The sequence below is a fragment of the Anneissia japonica genome, unplaced genomic scaffold, assembly GCF_011630105.1.
Source record: "Anneissia japonica isolate Jap-2015-1 unplaced genomic scaffold, ASM1163010v1 scaffold287916_len461452_cov168, whole genome shotgun sequence".
Classification (NCBI taxonomy): Eukaryota; Metazoa; Echinodermata; class Crinoidea; order Comatulida; family Comatulidae; genus Anneissia; species Anneissia japonica.
The window spans coordinates 279,733-301,414 of NW_022690767.1; the positions used below are offsets into that span (position 1 = coordinate 279,733).

General features: G+C 31.2%; 1 protein-coding gene across 2 annotated transcripts in view; it reads right to left on the reverse strand.

Moving 5' to 3' along the window:
• Positions 1 to 21,411, reverse strand: part of LOC117099950 (inactive phospholipase C-like protein 2) — a 97,058-nt gene extending 75,647 nt beyond the window's left edge. For both annotated transcript variants that reach the window (XM_033239482.1, XM_033239481.1), the window contains exons 1-3: positions 21,262 to 21,411; positions 8,078 to 8,227; positions 6,787 to 6,996 (exon numbers count right to left, since the gene is read on the reverse strand). In XM_033239482.1, coding sequence (XP_033095373.1) covers positions 6,787 to 6,996; positions 8,078 to 8,227; positions 21,262 to 21,325 — 424 coding nt within the window. In that variant the 5' untranslated portion in view covers positions 21,326 to 21,411. The remainder of the gene's footprint in view (positions 1 to 6,786; positions 6,997 to 8,077; positions 8,228 to 21,261) is intronic.
• Positions 21,412 to 21,682: the final 271 nt, after the last annotated feature.

A 21,682-nucleotide genomic window follows, 5' to 3' on the forward strand; every position in this document is an offset into this window, starting at 1 on the left:
AATACAAATTGACAAAATTTACAGCAATCATTTTGAAAAGAATTCCCCCCTCCCACCTTTAATTTGCAAAACAGCCTCGAAAAGAAGCACATGTCGTTATGAAGCCAATCCAAAGTTCGCAAAAAAATGATCAAGCCCAGAGCTTCAATTTGAGGTTTTACGGTAGTTATTTGCTTCAAATTCATCTATATAGTTTTTAATTGAAAAATATTTTTTGCTATTTTGCTTTTTCATTTTGTAATTCTGCTACAGTATGGCTGTTGAATGTATTGCTTTCACAGACCATCAACTCAACTTTACTCAGCTTGCTTGATGTATGTATGTGTCTGTATACTTGTTTATTCTAAAGGTTTATGTTTCAATAATTTCTAGTGGCATTTATTATTAAATCATATATCACTGATTTCGTTAAAACCATATAAAAAAATATGTAACAGAAAATACAGATTTGGTTGATATAGTATTACATGATTACAAAAACATAAAGATAAAAATTTCACTGTTGAGGCGCTCTCGTCATAAAAGTCAAACAACATTTTCATTATATAGCAAGCAAGAATTCGCTAAATAAAACACGTCATTTAGATGATGAAATGTCTTGTATAATGAGTAGCTCATCTGTAACATCTGTAGGCAATTAGTCCCGGATTCAAAGAAACATGGAGTACCTATACATAATTGTTGTGAGCGACTTTGATGAGATGTGGAATGTCAATGTGAAGATAGCCGAGTTTTAGAGATTAATGATACCAGAAATTACATGAGTTTGATTCTGTTTCTGATACAACCGTGGAGCAGTATAAGTAAGGAAAACGTAAAGGTATGGAAAACCTTTGGCTCGCGGCATAACTGAGCTTATTGTCTGGCGTGAATGTCCCCAAATGATTATAAAATCTTCAGCATTCAATGTATTCAATGTATAAAGGATTCATCAATTCTTTAACTAACCAAAGTCCTTAAATTTTGTGACAGATTAAGTTAGTATGTGTAATATTTATTAACATATTGACTGCCAGACCTTTTTTTTTAGGCTTTGTGCCAAAACTAAACTTGTCGATGGCAATGGGACAGTAGTTTCTATTACCTCTGCCAAGTGCAAGTTTTCTCGTCTGCTTTTTGCATGGGTTGATACATGTTCAGAGGGCACCACCACTTGTATAATCTTTTGTAATGCCAGCAACATAAACACAACAAACATACATATGTTTCTTGTATGTTATCGTCTAGGTGTATCTTCCTCGAATTATCAACCATCAAGTCTGTTGTGTTGTACAATGTACAACAATAAAGCAATAAACGCTAGAATGTTACCCCGGTTTTGATGAGTGTAGTCATTTCTAACGCCCTAAGCAAAACCCTGAGGGTTGAGTATGGTCGTCGCTGGCAGCGAACTTGTTAAAGTGTAATAAATCCAACAGAATGAACTTATGAGAGTTAAAAAAAATGACTGTACTTCTTTTTGAAACCGTCAATGATTGAGGATATTTGAGATGAATTAAGGTTCGGTATCACAATACGTGACAGCTCTTGAACATGTCAGTGGTTGGCTGTTTATAATGGACCTTTCCTCTAAAGCCCTGCCCCTTGGACACTGTTGCTAAGGTACCACAAAACGACAATGTTAAAATAAAACATAAGTAAACATGCGTGCGTTTGGTGTACAACACGTGTGCTTGTTGACACACATGCATATTCCTAGCTCTGTTCTCATTGGTTGTTGATTAACACATCCAGAGAAGACCATTATACCCTGGTTTTGAAAATAGGATGAAAGCTACAGAAACTAAAATAAGAAGTGGGCTTATATACCTCATGAGCATGGGGTTTAAAATGTGAAAATAATTTGACACATAGATGCATATAGTATGTTTCACATGAAATAAACTGAGGAAGTCCTGGCAATAAATATTTAAAAAAATGATTGACATATTTTGGAATACAATAAATAAAATTGATTTTATTTCTAATACATATCTTGTCCTTAACCTAACTGCATCAGATTATCTGACATTGCATATCATATTGTGCACAGTTCAAAATTTCTATATACAAAAAATCAATATATGCATGTTTACAATGGATTTTTTAAAGTAATTAATAATACTACAATTGAATTAATTCAGAATAAACTTGGTAACTATACACTTGGGCATATATTTTCTATAACAGAATACTAATAATATGGCTTTACTATCTAGCAAGACAATACTGCACTATAACACCTACAGCATTGTTGACAGTAAACACATGGTCAACTTAGCTGGAGATGGATTAACTTCATCACAATGCAGAGACTATATCAGTAATGGATTTATAATCAGATGTTATGATATTAAGACATATTAAATTTTAAAAAATTAATTATTTATGAATAAAACAATAAATTGTACTTAAGATTAAAAAATACAAACCAAAAAAAGAGATAAAAATATTTATTTATTTATTTAAATATTTATTTAAAGTCACTGCTTCTTGATTAATGTACATTATCTAAAACTGGAGGTTTAAAAAAAACCGAGAAAAAGAAAAAAATTTACATACATTTTGAAAACAGTAATAAATTATATTAAATAAATGAATTATATTATTTGTTTAAATTATTAAGCTAAAATAATTGAAAAATCGTTACACTAAATGCTCAAATAAACACCGCTCTCAAATAAACGCCACATCAAACTTGATTTTTTGCGCTAAGCGCCATTCTCGAATAAGCGCCGCAGCGTGAAATCACTGTGTATAATATCCTGGGCGTAATGAAACACTTTGAGAAACAGGGTTTTGAATATAATGTATACAGTGTTAAAATGAATAAATAACACAATGAAGACACAAGCATTTCTTTATAAACATTTATTTACAATGTATTTGTAGGACCTATGATAGACCTACTGAACTACGGGATTATGTGAGATAGGGGACATGGAAACTGGCATGGAAAGCACCACGGAAATATTTTTTATAAGCACCACTCTCGAATAAGCTCTGCACTAAAGCCTCCACAAATTTTCTAAGCGCTGCAGTGCTTAGTCTAGCATTTATGGTATTCACGCTGTGAATAAAACAATCTGGAAGTTCAATAACTCATTGTTACACCATTTTGCAAAGATAAATGTGTAAATTTTTTGGCTGACTGTCATGACCTAAGAAACATGTTTTTCTTTTTTCCTGTTTACTATCTGCTAAACACCTATTAATTACTAGTTTTAGCATGTTCACAAAGCACACATTATCTATTGTAACACAAAATCCTCATTACTGTGTGATTCATTTTATAATGCATTATTAATCTAAATACATTTTTCCTTTAATTGCTTTGCGAATCTAATTTTGAATTAAACATTAGTAATGACTTCCACAGAGGTACACCGGTTAAATAAACTACAACGTCCATCTAACATGTTTTTTTGATGCGTCAAATTTATGACAAGTTGTTTTGAATTTGACATTTCACACGGCTGGTACATATTTGATGAGACAATTGCCCGGCATATAAACTACTGTCACACATCACCACACTTCAGAATCACCACTAGCCAAAATTCATGAACATATGAACATATAACACAGGCTGCTAAATAGGTGAGATTGCTGAATTAATCACAAATTCATTTCCTTTACAGTCATATTCTCACCATAAAAACACCTCATTTAATCCAAATATAACTGCACAGTTAGCGATATAATGTAAACATTTGAAATCTGATGTGTTTATGTACACCTCAGATTTGAGTGTTTGATGTTTAAGATTCTGCAAGAATTCTTCTTTAAAACATAGTTTATTTGATGCAAATTGGTTGAGCATTATAGCAAAGTAATTAATATTTAATTCATTGGATATCAGCCAGGTAGGTTTTGAGAAAACAGTTTCCAAAGATTCCAAAATCAACAGTTTATTATTAAGATATTGTATTTAAAAAATAATTTTAATATACTTTCCAGTTAGATTAGTGATTGATATTTTGCAGAAATGCTTTTAAATACATCTTCGTTTATAAAATGCAAAACAAATCTATGAAAATGTTCAAAATTCTGTTTCTCGATTATTTTTGGCGCTTGTGGGAAATTAAAAGTTGTGACAAACGGTGGTCTCACTTTGCTTGCGTTCATCATTCTCTGCAGAAAAAAATTTCAACACAAACTATAAAACTCCTTCTACCAACAGTAACACTCATAATGAAGCACGATATCCTTTCCAAAAGTACAATTAATTCCCCAGCTAACAATTAAATATATAATTACATAATCTCCTCCCTACCACTGACATAAAATTATCCCTAATATTGCATAATTGTATATAGCAAACCCCTTCCCTAACAACAACATGGATAGGCCTAACCCCTCTACCGCTAACATACTTTCCATCACTAAAATTGACTTGCGTACTCTTTCCAAACACTGGCACATAAAATATCCCATTCACTAATAATCATATACCCCCTAAAACTGGCATAACCAACCCCTAAACTCAAAGTGACTTCATAATCTCCATTTCAACACTGACCCAACTCTTCCCTAATACTGAAATACATAATCCCCTTCTTACCCCATATCATGTAAGGCCTACAGTAACACAAATACATTGTTTTATCTATTTTCTTAAATGGCCTTGAGCTATGGAATTCGTTATTTGTTCAAAATATTAACTAATCTTCATATATTTAAATCCAATCTTAAAGAGTCTCTGGTCTCTGTATATGACAGGTAAACATTCTATCCTTTTTATTACTGTATGTAGCTATACACCTTTATTATACTAGTTGTAAACAAATGTTAACAGTTGAAAAATTTAATTAAATGCTCCCCTATGTGAATTTATATTTGAATCTCTGTTTACATTTCCAAAAATAAGATTTTAATATAATTATTATTATTATTATTAAATAATTATTATTATTTAATATTATTATTATTATTATCACTAAATACTATTTCACTCCTGTTAGGGGCTTATATTTAATTTTGTTTTTAATGCTCCAGCATTCTAAACTAGACTAAAAATAAACATTTATTTGTTTTCCCTTATATTTAACTCTGACTATAATTGGTGACCATGTCTTAAAGTTTGTCCACAAACTTTATGTTGTTTCCTTCCACATACTTTTCTTTTGTTTTATTAATTTTTAAGCGTTGATATAAGTAATTGATATGCCAGTATTTAGTTTTCATTTTTTCTTATTATAATTGTAACATTAAGCAATTGCCATTAAATTGTCAATTGTCAAAACAAAAACTTTTATGGTTCTTCCGAAAAGCAAAAGTACAAAAAATTAATTTGTTGTTGCTAATCAAAATCACTACAATACTATAATTCTGCACTCGAAAGGTAATTCCCTCCCGAACACAGATTTATTCTACAGGGACATAAATAATATCTCCCTGACACTACCGTGAATAATCCCCTCCCGATATGAAGGTACATAATCTTCTCACTAATACTAACATACGTAATCTTGTCCCTAACGCGGACAATCTCCTCACCAATAACATCGACATAGATAATCTCCTCACTGACATACAGTCCATAAATCCTTCGCCAGCATTATACGTAGATAATCCTGTTACTGGCAGTCAAATCCTTTTCTAGTGAAATGCCTCTAAATCAGCAAAAGACCTAATCGTTTAAAACTCTATCTGAATAGAATGTTATACTTACGGTATATTCTATACAGAGTATAAAATCTTATTTGACAAAAAAATGTTGTATGCACATATTTGTGCATGTGTATACATACATTTTTTCTAAGTTTGATTCCTTGATATTTTTTAAGTTTCATTGTTTCGTTTAGGGTCTTACATGACAATTGTATTTCGTCTCCTAGTATAGATCTAGTTAATAGTTATTTCTGTGTTCATTTATGTCCATACTGCTGTTACACCTCTTATTATTTTTTAATTGTTATTTACCATTAATTGAAATAAATGTTGATGAATGAATGCTAGTAATGATCTGTCTATATATGTGGTGAAGACCAGCCAAACCAGTCACTCCTCTAAAATAGCATGTTGGAATGTCAACATTTTCAAAATCTATTTTATTGCGCTATTAAAACTAACCTTTATATATCTACACATCATCTATCCTATGTTGTCATTTTCCCAATTTTCAATTGTTTAAATAACATTTTTTAAAGACTTGGTGATGCTGATTTCTTAGATACTGTTCTTCAAACAGCTGTATGTTAAACTCCTGTAACTTCATAACAAAATGTTGGATTTAAATGATTGTTTTACCACTTTATTTGTTAACCCTGGAATACATAAAAATCAATTTTGTTGTGAGGAGTGACTTGATTGGCTTATTTTAGTCATATATGGTCATGATGTGCCTATATATGGTCATGATGTGCCTATATATGGTCATGATGTGCCTATATATGGTCATGATGTGCCTATATATGGTCATGATGTGATGTCATCATGACCATTAGGCATGCCACATGTTTTTGTCAAATAAAATTTGATAGTCTAAATTTTTCTTTGGAGATCTTTTTAAATTTCATGAGTCATTATGTTAATTGAACTTTAATCAAATGTTTGCACATGTTAAAAACTCTCTAATTAAATTTTGTTTACCAAGAGAATTCCGCTCAACATCCATTTTTCGAAAGCTAAAAAGGGTAAGTGATAAAAGCAAAGGTTCCACTGATAATACGCCAATAGAATATGAGTGTGGTAACTATGAAAAATGACAATGTTCAAATAAAGAATGAAACATAAAATCAATTAATGGCCTCACGTCTGTAAGTGATAAAAAAATTAATTAAGTAAAATAATAATTATACTTACTTCGATGACATCCACTCATCAGATACATAAGCCCTGTTATCCAAATGTTTGCTTCATCAGCTGAAGAGGCTATCAGGTCAAGGGTCAAATATTCATTGCTGTAGATAATTGAAAAGGCACGATCATCGGGGAATTCTTGGCTGATGTCTGGGGTTCGAAATGTTTCCGTATTTTTGCCATGCCGTACTTCTTTGAGGTCGTCTATTCTAACTACAAATTCATTACAAAGAAAAAAAAACATATTTGAAACAGTTAATGTATAAATAATGACTAATTATTAATTTTGTACTAAAAGCGACAGAAAAAAGAGAGAAAAGCAACCCCATAAAAATAAAGAGAACGAAAAGACAAGAAAGAGAATTATCACATCAGAATGCCAAAACTGAAAAATATAGCCAAATACAAAATTGATATCTTGTCAGTGACATATCTACGGTGGATGTTGGACTACTGTACCTCATGATATCATATAAAACTTGACAATTGGACAAGAGTCCCCAATCTGTCAAATAATTTATACTCCACATATGTGGTACAGGGTATTACAATATCTACCTTAGTTTATCTGTACTAAAAGCGACAGAGAAAAGAGAGAAAAGCAACCCCATAAAAATAAAGAGAACGAAAAGACAAGAAAGAGAATTATCACATCAGAGTGCCGAAACTGAAAAATATAGCCAAATACAAAATTGATATCTTGTCAGTGACATATCTATGGTGGATGTTGGACTACTGTACCTCATGATATCATATAAAACTTGACAATTGGACAAGAGTCCCCAATCTGTCAAATAATTTATACTCCATATAAGTGGTACAGGGTATTACAATATCTACCTTAGTTTATCTGTACTAAAAGCGACAGAAAAAAGAGAGAAAAGCAACCCCATAAAAATAAAGAGAACGAAAAGACAAGAAAGAGAATTATCACATCAGAATGCCGAAACTGAAAAATATAGCCAAATACAAAATTGATATCTTGTCAGTGACATATCTATGGTGGATGTTGGACTACTGTACCTCATGATATCATATAAAACTTGACAATTGGACAAGAGTCCCCAATCTGTCAAATAATTTATACTCCATATATGTGGTACAGGGTATTACAATATCTACCTTAGTTTATCTGGTGTAAGCACACCCCTTGAACCCAAAACTGGACCACTACTGAAGGTTTTATACCTGGGGAATTCCCTTTATCAAACAACAATTTCTGCACTGCATAAATAAATTTAAAGCAAATCTTTGATTTTTTCGTAATAAAAAAAACAATGAAATGTCATCTTACTCTTTGCTTTATCTGGTTTCTTGGATGTTGGATGCCATCGCAGTTCTTCGAAATCCTCTGACAGAGAGAAGATACGATGATACATACGTGATGACGACCGAACCTTAATGAGTTGACAACCATTTTGCATGAAGTTTAGACAATCAGAGGCTGAAAAATATAAGGGTAAAGATGATAAATTAAGTGTTTTCTAAATAAAGGAGTGGGGTATTAATCTCATATGGATGCGAACTCGCGCTAAACCCTTATAAAATGTTAATTACGCCAATGATTGAGTGAATAAAATAATTTTTACCTTTCTTTACAACTTGTTTATGTTATTACTACAAACTTCTATTAAATTAACATCTTTATAATAAAAAAAAATTAAACAATAAAAAATAATATAAAAAATAATCTCTTGGTTATTATACTTTGAAGCATTAATGCTATAATAAAGGCCCACCTACATCTTTTCATCATCGGTCAAATTATCTCCTGCTACGTGAGATGCACCTCTAAATTAATGCTTGTCTCATGTTACTCAAATGTAGAGTTTAATAATTTTAGCCATGTTGTAACATAGTTATCGCATGACACACTCATTAAAATGTATTGTCAAGTCCAAGTAATACAAGCACAGATATTTGCAAAAAAGAATCTCATGTTCTCTATTACTAATTTAAGTTGCAAATCTAAAAAGAGACATTTAATCTTCTAATTCTACGTTATCATTGTTTACTTTAATACAACATACATAACCCCTGAAACTAGCATCCATCACACATAATTTGCATCCATAATTTTGAGTTTTCCCGTTTTATTATGCCCCAAAATTAATCGGTATAATACAACAATCTCTACAATGCCTACATGATACAGATGTACAATCTTGTAAAATACTTGACGGAATGGTTGGAAATTACAGGAATAAATAGTACATCTATAGCAAACCAGGCAAACATTAGAGTAGGATGATCATACTGTATAAGATTGTTTGCTATTTAATGTCCATTACTTTTTGGAGGTTAAGTGCACAGTACAAGCTTGGCAAAATTAACTTTATGAATGCCAATCTAAAGAGATGAAATATGCCATGTTTCTATCTTTAGGCAAAGCTTGATGTAATGATGTCATATCAAAAGCATGGGACAGCGATAATTTGAAATCACTCATGTTCTTTCGCTTTAAGCATGGTAATCTCAAAATGTGAATTCATCAAGAAACTGCACCATCTCTTTGGTAGGACAGAGTTGCTGTTAAGATGTCAATGAGAGTTCCAGATATCAGCTTGCACTTCTGAATTGTATTTGCCATTAGGGGTTTATTAGGTGGATTTTTTGTAAGGATGCCCATTTATTCTTCAGAGTTTAAGCTGGACAAAAACAATATTAGCAATTTGGCTAACTCAGTATGAAAATAATTAGCCAAATAGAAAGTTGATTAGCCAAAAACAAAAGAATATAAGGAATTAAGCTTTAATTTCATTAGCTTTTTGGCTAATTTTGAATGAAAATATTTAGCCAAATTCAGCTTTTATTAGGATTTGGCTAATGACAGCTTAAACACTGATTCTTTGTTGGATCTTTTCAGCACAAAGTGTTTTCTTGGTCAGCTATTGGAACATTGGGACAGTCTCACACAATTTTTCTAATGGGTCCACAAAGAATGGGTCCACATTTATAAATATGGGTAAAATTATGTAGTTAAATGGGTCCAGATTTCTCATATTTAGCTTAAAATGGGTAAAATGTTAAATAATAGAGTCCATATTTTTTATATTTTTGCATAAAATGGGTAAACATTTAAAGAAAATGGGTCCACATTATTTGTATTTTGTAAATGGGTCCACCCTCATATCGTCCTGCACTGTTTGAAAATTCTAGCTACAGCATTGCTTGGCATCTGTCTGGTAATGTTCTGATTGCTAATAGGGTGCTCATATATATTGTAGTTTTTTAATGGGGCTTTATACCGAAGTCGCTTGAGATGTGGACTAGTTCACGCAGTAACTTGCTTCACCTCTAATGGTCTTCTTGTGTCTGAGCTACCCGGTACAGTAAACCGGTACCAGCTACTCTCATCTGTACATAAATATAATCTGGCAGCATAGATGCCTTTTGAAAAAACAACTTTTCACCAAAGTTCCAGATTGTAACCAGTTCTATCATTACATTTATTCTAAATTTTAACAGCACAAAATGATTCTCCAAGAAAGGAAATTCTAATAAGAATGAACAACACAACCTAATTAAAATTCAGCCATTTTTATCATCACTACTAATGCTTTTATATCCCCCATCCCCTCATGTCTAAACGACTGGTACGGCCTAGCTTGTTTTCAAGTCTAGTCTACAGTATATTTACAGTGTTAAATGTCAACAATTATGCATGTCTAATTTAAACAAAAAAAATGTCTGATATTCACAACATAAATTCAGAATATTTACATTTTAAGCAGCTATAAAAGAATGGATGTGGTACACCCCAATTATCATAATGAACTTGTTTTGAAAATAATTGCGAATGCTGATCAACCAAATTAATGTTGCCTTTCATACATTCAGGTTAAACGTACAATACTATAACGTAGAAACAAGCAATCAATCATTTGCAACAATGCTCTTTGTTCTGTATATTTGAATTAGTAAAAATTTAAATTAAATTTTAAATAAATGTTTGAAAGTTTACATTTTACTATCCACTTTCATTTCACTATGCATAATTATAAATGGCAAGCGTTAGAACCACACTAATAAACAGATCTCAAATGAAAATATTATTGGCACAAAAATATTAATCAAATAAATAATATGAGAATAATTGGCTGCTGGTGTGTGTTTGATCTGTCAAAAGTACTGTCAGTTATGAGGCTGTAAAAAGTAGATTCTTTATTAGCGGTCATTACTCGGGCGTTCTCCAAAGCCCATTTACTCAATCAATACTTAATGGCACAGCAGCACATTTACTATCGACCCAGTTTCTTACTTCAGGCATAACTTTTTGAATATTGGTTTATGCTTTTATTCTTTCGCTCTCCGGCCCGATCAACCATGTAACATGATAGCTGTAAGTGATGGAGCGATTGTAATGGGTTTCTACATGTACGTCTTCAGTACTACAATAAGATATGTACAAATTTGAAATGTTTGCAGATATCTATAGGTGGATTCAACAGAGGCCTAGCTGCCCCCTATCCCAACCCCCAATTTTTCATAAATATACAAAACGAAGGGAAAAAAAATTGTATTTCAAGTTCAAGTCTTAGCGAGCCATTTCCAGCCATCTACTGTAGATGTTCCTTAATAAATATACAGTTCGCACCTCAGCCCAACCATGGTTTGGTTAATGTGGTCTACACCCTCAAACTGTCAAACCTCCCTGGACGCCCTCTATTTCAAGTTCCTTGACCCACCGCTGTAAACATTACACGAAACAATCCACAGAATAATCGAAATAAGTATCAAAATATATTTGGAAAAATTCTGTAATGCAAACAACTTTGGAACACATCAATATAATATTATTATTTCATCATTTTTTTAATTTTTGATTGACAAACACTTAGATAGGCATGATGATTTGCAGAGGCTACCTCAATTTGTGTAGGACCAAATTAAAATAAAACAAAATGTGAGAAACCATCCTTAAAATTTGTACTTCATGATTTTAAAATAAAAACTCACAAAGAGCAGATGCCAAATGTCATAATTCCTATTGCAACTCGTAGCTTTATAGCTTTACAATGCATATTAAATATGTAGGAATGAAACAATATAATTATATTGAAATAGCTTTATATTCATCATTCAATAAAAAAGCAAACAATAACATGCAACAGATAGTTAATTAATTTAATCTTCATATGTTTACATTCAACCTTACTCTGTTGTAATCATAACTTTAGTAAATTTTATTTTACTTTAATCATATTTTAATTTAGAACCAAGCTCTCCAATTACAGGATGTAAAATATTAATTTTTATGCAACCATCTAGTGTAAAATTTGGTAAACCAAGAAAAAAAAATGCACCAATTATTTAAAAGGATCAAATATTATGCAAGGTTGGCGCCAGCAGTAGGGCCAGCTGAGCGCAGGCCCAGCTGTCATAGACTCTTTGCCAAGCCATCAAAAAGTTGCGGTAAGACCTGTCTGGGAATCGTTTTCCAAACCCACGACAGCTAGCCTAAAATTGCCATTTTCTGGCATCATTTGTGAAATCACTCAGTCCCCACCTGTCGGGGAGAGATGGACCATCTGTCGGATGAATGCTGACGCCACCACTGACATGTGTTACCAAATTGCAACAGATCAATACAAGTCAGTTTTTCGCTGATTTACACTCTTTACTCGGTAAATTGATAACTAAATACCAGCCATTCCAAGCTTGTGAAAATATTAGTAGGCTAGTACTATTAAATTCTTTTAATTGGCAACAAAAAAAAAACAAAACATTTATTCATTCTAATATTCAACTTGAGGCTAATCCCCTAATTAAATATACAAAGTTAGCAACTGAAATAATGAATTGCATATTTCTTTTTTGATTAGCTATTACATGAGAGTATCTCAAACACTGGCTTTTAAACACCATGATGTAATAAGCATTATTATTATAATACACATACATTACGGATTTACTGCACTCCGAATAATCAATAAGTGACTGCTGTAAACGATATAGTTACAAATAATTCTCGATAGATAGGACTTCTCAATGAATTTCATCTTTTTGCATATTGCTACAAAGGAAGTTAATAAATGTTATTTTGAAATTGAAGTAGAATTTGATGACAGGGGTTCAAATCCTGGTTTGGAACCATTTTTTTTTACTCTTTTTTTTTAAATGTTTTTACAAAATAATTATTATGAAACATTACTACGAGATTCAGTATTTTAGAGTTTCATGTATCATGCTAATATACATAAAACATTAACATATTTATACTGACACTATTAAATTCCCTGATTACAAGTTACAAAAATTTGGCTCCAGATTAACCTCCCCTCCAACTGCTCTGCAGTGAAGTTTAGAAGGCAGGTATTATTTCAACCAGCCACCATCATACAATATTTCACACTACCTGTAAATTAACATACAACAACTGAAAATCTTGAGAAATAAACTGCCAGCGAAGGATTTGTGGCACTGACTAACAGAAGTGTTACGTTTTCTAAAATTAATGTAGCAGGGGTCGACCAAAGAGTTATGAGATTCATTAAATTGGAGGCCGTGCATCTGTAAGTTTTAACTTCTTGACTCATATGTCGGCTAAAAATGATTAAATCACATCAATATTTTATCACGCAACCATGTAATTACATGCAACCATGTAATATAATGTATACTATGCATCACGCAACCATGGAAATTATATTTCACACTCACTCAATGAATTGCAACACATTTTAGAGTTTTTAGTGGAACTGACACACATTTGGATATTATATAAAAATAATAAATATTATATATTTTTTATCTGTTTATATACAAATATGGTATATAAATATATCTGTTTAAATAAAAATCAATAGTGGCACTACATAAGCAAATGTATATTAAAACAAACAGATGAGTATCACTAGAGACAGACCCTTTGTTTTGTTTGTTAATTCAAATTTAGACCTCTGGTTGAAAACATTCACAAACATTTATTTCAAAAAAATCATGAAAAATTAAGCACCTCATCTATTTACATCTATATATTTATATAAAATTTTTTATAAATACTGATTTTTATTGCTCTTAATTCTTGTTAATAGAATTATATTCATAGAATCTGTAAAACTCAATTTACTGCATTGCTGTTATTGGTTAAATTCATGTTGAGTAAAATGCAGTTTGTTTTCAAAAAAACATTAACTGTATTCAGAAAACATATTGCATTTGATGTCACTTGTAACCATAGCAACCTGTCGTTTTTATACTGATTACGTACTAATAGCACAATAGGATTAATCAGACTACTATCTTTAATTTCCATTTTCATATCTGATTACTTAATATTCGATTCATAAAATACATATAATAAAAAAAATTGATGTTTGACCTTTATGTTCTGTCCTTTGAATACACAGAGTTTGGCTTGAGGGCCACAAAGTATAGTGCTTCCTAATGATATCAAAATTTAAATAAAAATCCTACCAGGATTCGTTGGCATTAAAACTAATGATCGTAACTACTTTCAGCAGTAACATTATTCATCACGGCATCATAAGACGCATAACAACATAATATGCTTTTAGATTTGATCTAGAATAAACAGATTAACAATAACGTATGTACAAATATTTATATTCATTTTATTAATTCTTAAAAAAGGTTTTTACTTAAAGCTTGGTTTTCATACAATCGTTACACGCTATCGCCGATAGCTTTCGGTGATCTTGGTTGGTTGGTCGAATCGGGGAGCCTTCCCTGTTGCACCAGAGACTCTACACATTACAACGATTGCACTGAAAACACTGTAGTGACATTGTAGCGATTTTACGGAAACTGGCTTCCTAATTTAAAAGCTTATTAATTTATCGACTTAGTAAGAAAGAGCAATATGATAAAGACTGCGAGTTTGTTAAAATGGTCTCCATCTTCTATAGAAGATGTTTTATTCATTTATTTCTATAACAGCACTCACATGTGTAAAACTCTCCATTTGTCGCAAATTTATAATTTCTACAAGCGCTCAAAATGTTTGAGAATCAGAATTTTGAACATTTTCAGGTTTTTGTATTTTATAAAAGATAATGCATCGAAAAACATTTCTGCAAAATATATCAATCACTTAATCTAACTAAAAAAAAAAAAATATTTTTAAAATACACATTTTATTGATTTTGGAATCTTTAGAAGCTGTTTTCTCAAAACCTACATGGCTGATATCCATAAATTTGCTAATACTCCACCAATCTCCCTCAAACAAACACTGTTAATTTTAAAAAGGAATTCATGCAGAATCTGAAAACACTAAAAATTCAATTTTGAATTTTTCCTAAAAATGGCTGGTTTTGCCAGGGCTGGTTACATAATAAATATTTATATTTTGTCAAAACAATAAAATAATGCAGCTATGACATAACCATATGCACCTTCAAGTCATATTTTATTTTATTTCCTTATGCATAATGTATTGGAGCGATTTGTGATGAAGCAATAACAATTTAGACCATTAGACAAATAGAGCAGCCCCTATGGTGGAATAGTATGACACTTGCTTTGACAGTGACAGATCGTGGGCTGCACTTTTCAAACAATTGATAAGGAACTTTTTCGTTGTTAGCTTTGCCTGATACGATCTGTTCATCATAGTTCCATTATTCGAGCACTACATACTCCTACATATAATATTTGATTATTTATAAATTATATGTTCTTTATTAGTTTCTCTAGAGAAAAACAAGTCTCATGTCTATGACAATGAACGATATTTTATCTTATACACTCCAAGCCTCATAGCAATAAAATTTGGAATTATCTTTAATTAATGGAGAATTGCTCTGTTAAAAAAAGGATATTGAAAAAATATTGGCCTGACCTATATCTTGCTATCATAAGATGCTACTTCTAAAGAAATTTATGGTGTTGAAAATAAACTATGCTTCTTTAGGGGAAAAAAACACAGATCAATCAACTGGAAATAAACATGACAAACTAATTTATCGTTTAGTTAAAAGCTTAGATCTGATTGGTGTCAGATTTCCTTGTTTATTGCAGAAGGTTCATACCAGAATCCATTTATAATACTTTTTTTTCAATTTTCCTTTAATTTGAATCACTGGTTTTAGTACTCTGTCTGAAAGTATGTGTGAACCTCCAATGACTGATCACCAACATAGACATTTTGATCATGTTTTGTAATATTTCAGTGAAATTTTAAATAAACATGGCAACACTCACAAAGCTGTACCAATTAATTTTAAGATATTTAAAGTTTTATTGTTGTTAACTGTTATACAATATCTGAAGCAAAATATAATGTGGTTTTTTTTTTTCTAATTCAGCATCATTTATCAAAGACGACATCTAAAAAAAAATCTATCAATGGTAGAGTTGTGACATTTTTTTGTCGAGTTTCACCATGAATTGTAAAAAAGGGGTGGGAGGGAGAGGGAGGGGGAACAGAAAAGATATTTTGCAGATGGAAGCTTCAGACTGCCTCATACCCACCATGGTTGGACTGGGGTTTTTCAAAGATTTTGCGTATGGAACTATTGCCAGGAAATGGCACTCTCAGACTTAAATCTGTTATTGTAATTTTCTTTTCCTCCAATTTTTTGGATTTTCTAAAATTTGAGGAGTGACAGGACGGCTGGGCTCCAAATTCCCAATAAATCCAACTATGGTGCCTAGTTTGTGTTTCAAATCCTATAATGCTGGGTCACATCCATACAAATTTCAAAAGATAGAAATAATTTGTACAGATCAATTAAATGTAGAACAAACAGATGCAAGCATTCATTTATACTATATTCATTTAGATTGGATACTGGTATTTTTGTTTATGTTATGTACAGTACAGTATTTTAAATGGCCTTATTGATTTAATCTGAAATTTAATAATTTTAAATTTTAACTGGAATCTTTTATTTTATTCTTATTATAACATTTTTAACTAGAATTTTTATTCGACATTTTAATATTTTATATTAAAATTAATATCTTCATATATTATGATAATGCTTTAAATTAAATATTGTTTGAGTGTTGGAATTTTAATACTTTTACTAGCCATTGTATTTTTTTATCTATATGGAACTAGGGTGTTTTATAAAATTTCAGTGACTTAAAAATGTACTTGCTGTATATTTCCATATTCTATGAATAAAACAGAATCTGTATCTGGATAAATTTTACAGCTAAAACGATGGAACGATAAGAGTATTTGATGCAGAATTTATAACTTCGAACTATGATAAAATAAGATGGGGCAAAAACCCACAAACATAATACCATAAAACAAATTGAGTTAGTGGCCAATTAGTTCATTAGGTTATCAAGCACTGAATTAGTTGGTCTTCTGTTTCCAGATGCCTAGCAGATTGAAGCATACATTAAAATGTTATCATTAATTACATTAGCAGAACATCATTGTACAGAACGTGTTGATGCAACATAATAATATGGGTGACATTTATAAAATAATTAAAAGTTGTTAACTTGATAATGTAAAGTGCAGGCAACAAACTGAATAATTTAATAATTTTAAAGGAGTAAATCAAAATTTAAATGTCAAAATAATCACTTTGAAATTAAAGCTAATGTGTTTTTGTTTTTGTTTTTTGTTTTTTTTATAAATATTTTTAAAAGTCTGTTGGGCTACATTCATATGATTCATTGTGCTTTTGCCTGGGGAAATGCTGGTACACGACATTGCACCTACTGTAAAGTAGGGGGTGGCTCATACCCGAGACATGCGCTTATCTCTGAGGAATTACGGAAATACGTAATATAGTACCAAAGAGTATGAAAATTCCAACAGTCTATAGCCTTTCGACAACAGAGGTCCATGGATATGATAATGTAAATCCTAGAGTATTTTTCAAATTTTCACATACTTCTTAATAAACAGGGGCCATGATCATTTTTAAAATTAGGAAAATTCACTGATATCAAGCATCATCAAAAGTTTTTCTCACTAGCTAGAGTAAACGATTGGTGTGGTCTACCATATCATATTAATGCCTCTTCCATAAATAAGTTTATTCCTATTCTTTTTATTGCCAAAAGAAGACGGTCACAAAACAATCCACTGGGTGTTCAGGCAGGACTTCAAAAATAAACCTAATCACTATTACATTAAGTATGAAGTCCTCGACAACCCACCTTCACAGAAAACATTGCCATTATAACATGAATATATAATTTTTTTTTTTTTTTCAAAAATTTTATACAAAAATAAATTGGTCTATAAATTCCAATTCAGGTACTCCACCAAAATAAAAATTTCACAGACTTGATTTTAACTTACTGGGGTTAGCTTTCTCAATTTCATTACAAAAGTTACAACAACAAATCTTTAAAAAATTTAAATAGCAGAAGATCAATTCACTTTTTAGAAAAAAAAAAAAGTACAAAAAATGAAAATAAAAATAAAGTTAAAGAAATAAATCTAAAAAGTAAAATAAATAAATAAAAATAAATAAATAAATAATATAAATTTATTATCAGGGACCCATGATCCAAGCATCAATCCAATTCGCAATAAATATGAGATTTAAGTTAAACTCAAAGGCTACACTATTTTCAGAAATATATACCGTTAATTATTTTATTTCAGAAATATCTGCTGACATATCGCTTCATTATTGACTATGATTGTGGTGCCATCACAACTCAATCAACTTGAGCAAATGTGATAATCACCATCAAAACAAAAATTAAGGATGCTATTTGAAACCGTGTTAGTTGCTGATGTAATTGAGTGTAACTCAAGCTCACCCAAAATTTGTGTTCGGTGTAGATAGAAAATGTATCCGGTATCACTTGAGAATTAACACAGGCTTATTCTCAGTTGGCAGTGTAAAAAACGGTAAATCATTAGGCTGAACACACATCCGCAACACTATTGTAAAAACACTACTGCTTATTTAAATCAAATTGCGAACAACAATATATTTTGGCTTGGGTAGATGGGGTACCCTTTGTCTTGGTCAAAATTAATCCAATGCGACGATGGTTTTTAAGTGCAAGTCGACTAGTCCCCAGGCTTTGATTTCACCAGACATGTAACCATTAGTCTCTTTGTCAAAAAAAAAAAACATAGGTCATGAAGGCCTGGAGTTTTGGTTATAGGGTCTGAACCAAACATCGAGGTATTCTCATCAACAGTTTTTTTCAGAACTATCAACGTGGTGTACTGCGTTGAATCATAAATATATATTACTACTTTGCCATGCAAAAATTCAAACAATACTAGGGTCTAAACAGTTGAGTCCAAACATTTTGTTTTTAAGTAATCTTAACATACACTTCCTAAGCCCAATAAAAAAAAATTATTAGTTTATCACCCTCACGCACATGTCTTCTATGGTACTAAAAAAAAAAAAAACATTAAAAAAAAAAAAAAATTTGAAAAAAAGATAATAAGTTTAATTTTTTTTTTTTTTTTTATTAGTAGATGCATCAGCAAACAACCACCCGAGGGTGATATTTGACTTTAGAAAAATAAAAAAAAGGCTTCCTCCCTCATTTCCAGCCTAGATAGGGTGATAAACTAATATTTTTATAGGGCCTAATATCATAAAAATTAAAATAATTCTGGATTGTTTTCCCAGTCTTTGTTTTCAATTTATACATGGTACAAGGAAAATCAGTGACATACTGTATAAGGATGAAGGAACATGAGCCTGACATATTGTATATGTATATATTAGGACAAGATTTTCAATATCGATCTAAAGTTGAACAAACTGTGTTAAGAAAATCAAAAGATGCATCGGCACTCTAAAAACTGAATTTGATGTGATAGTCTCCCTCAGTAAAATCTTAATGAGGTTCTCAAAAATGCAGAACAGCACGAAATTCGTTAAAAACGAGGAAAATCTTTACTGCAAAAACAGCTAAACAACATAGAGGAATGCAGCATACACTAAAGAATACCTAAAAGGGACATTTCAGGGAAATGGCTATTCCCTCTGGGGAAATTTCAAATCAGATGAACTACAATAAAAAAAAAAAAAAAAAAAAACCAGGTTGGGTGTAACACTACTAATAGAGCAAAACTTGAGTTAATGACCATGAATAATAATTACAATTTACAGGCGATATCAAACATTCAATTTTGGTTTTTCCTCCACGTGTCTCTAGCGAACTATTTTTTTTAAATGTATGATGTCTTCTGCACTAATGTAACTTAGTTGATCATAAAGACGCTTTCTACATCAGGTACACTATATGCTGCATATTATCTCAAATTATTTTTGAGCTACAGTATTTTGACTGTCATCATTAGATGCAAAATCATACGAAACGCGTGATCACCGCCAGTAAACCACTGCGAGTAATACAGTACAGATTTATAACATCATTATTTTAGATATTTCCTAGCAGGTATGTAATTATCTATATTCCTGAAGCAAAGCTATGTATTATTAGAAGAATAAGTACATAATTACAACTAGTATAGTTGCTTCTATCATCAGCTTGAGTCCTTTTGTTTCGATGTCATCAACCAACTCCAACACAGCTTGAAGCCGGCATAGGAAAATTTAATTTTCCTCTAAAAACAATCTATTAAACATTTCAAAATTATTGTGTGAACAGAATCAGTTAATTGGCAAAATCTCAACTAGTCAAGGCTAATAATTAGTGTGGTATAAAATGATGATGTCATATCTGTCAAACCCTTATGCATTTGACACTAATTAGATATCACATTCTTATGCAACCACCAGCGAAACTTACATTAACATACAATTCTAGAACAAATATTGGGGTATACACCTGGCCCACTGCCTAAATAAAATACAGTTCTATATTGGACTTATCAGGTATAAAAAGAAAAATATATAGTAGCAGGCAGACGTTATAATTCAGTAGTACACTATTAATCATAATATCAGCGCAGATTACCATCAATGTAATTTTCCTGTTGCCTAGGAGCAGTTGCATGTATTTTCTAATGCACAATTGAATATATTAAATTTTAATCAAACATGATAATATAGTTTATAAGGCTGCTTTGAAATCAAATCAAGGGGTCGTTTTAGTATAATATGTGAATGTGAATACAGTAATAAATTTCATCTAGATTTGACCTTGACAACAATATATTCATATTTTATTTATTGTGAACGCACCGTATGACGTGTGCCACTGATTAAAACTTGTCTTCAAATAAAGTTATTATTATTATACCATTTGGACATTTGGACAGTAGTATATACCGTAAGTAATGAAATTGCCTACATTATAAAGAATTAACATAATGAACATTAACGATTATATATCTGACTAGTATTATACATATAAATATTCAAGTATACTATAATACCTTAACAGAATACCACAATATTCAATTCAAGTATGCTGTGTATCGAAACATAAGGAATTACCAAATATATAGTATATCTACTCTACAAATTCTTTCCATAATTTCATAGATTGTACGACATAAAGCGAGGGATGCACTGAATGCTAAACAAAATTTGCAAAAAGTTGGTTTGTAATAAAGAAATAATACATCGCACGCATGTGAATTTTACTCACCTTTCTTATAGCCCGTAGATGTCCAACCTTTCGCATAAAAGCTTATCGGAGAGAACGATGCCATTTTTCAAAAATCTTAACGGACTGATTTCAAAGCGACATGGTTGTAATGAGAACGATCAACTGGCAAAGCCGTGTGACGTGTATGCATTCATTTGGCTTTAAAGTTACAGCTGATTATAAACAGTATAGAACTTGCAGTCTTTCAATAGGCTGCTACTACATGGACCGTTCCATTAACAAATGGGGAAGTAGCACTCTATCATTTTATCACAATAATAATAATGGGCAATACAGCTTTACAGTTTTCAATAGTAAACCAATACAATTATTTTATTAAACACAATTTGTGCTAGGAAAATATCTTTAATACATTTTGAAACATATTTTTTTTTATTACACCCTACTTACTATATTGGTG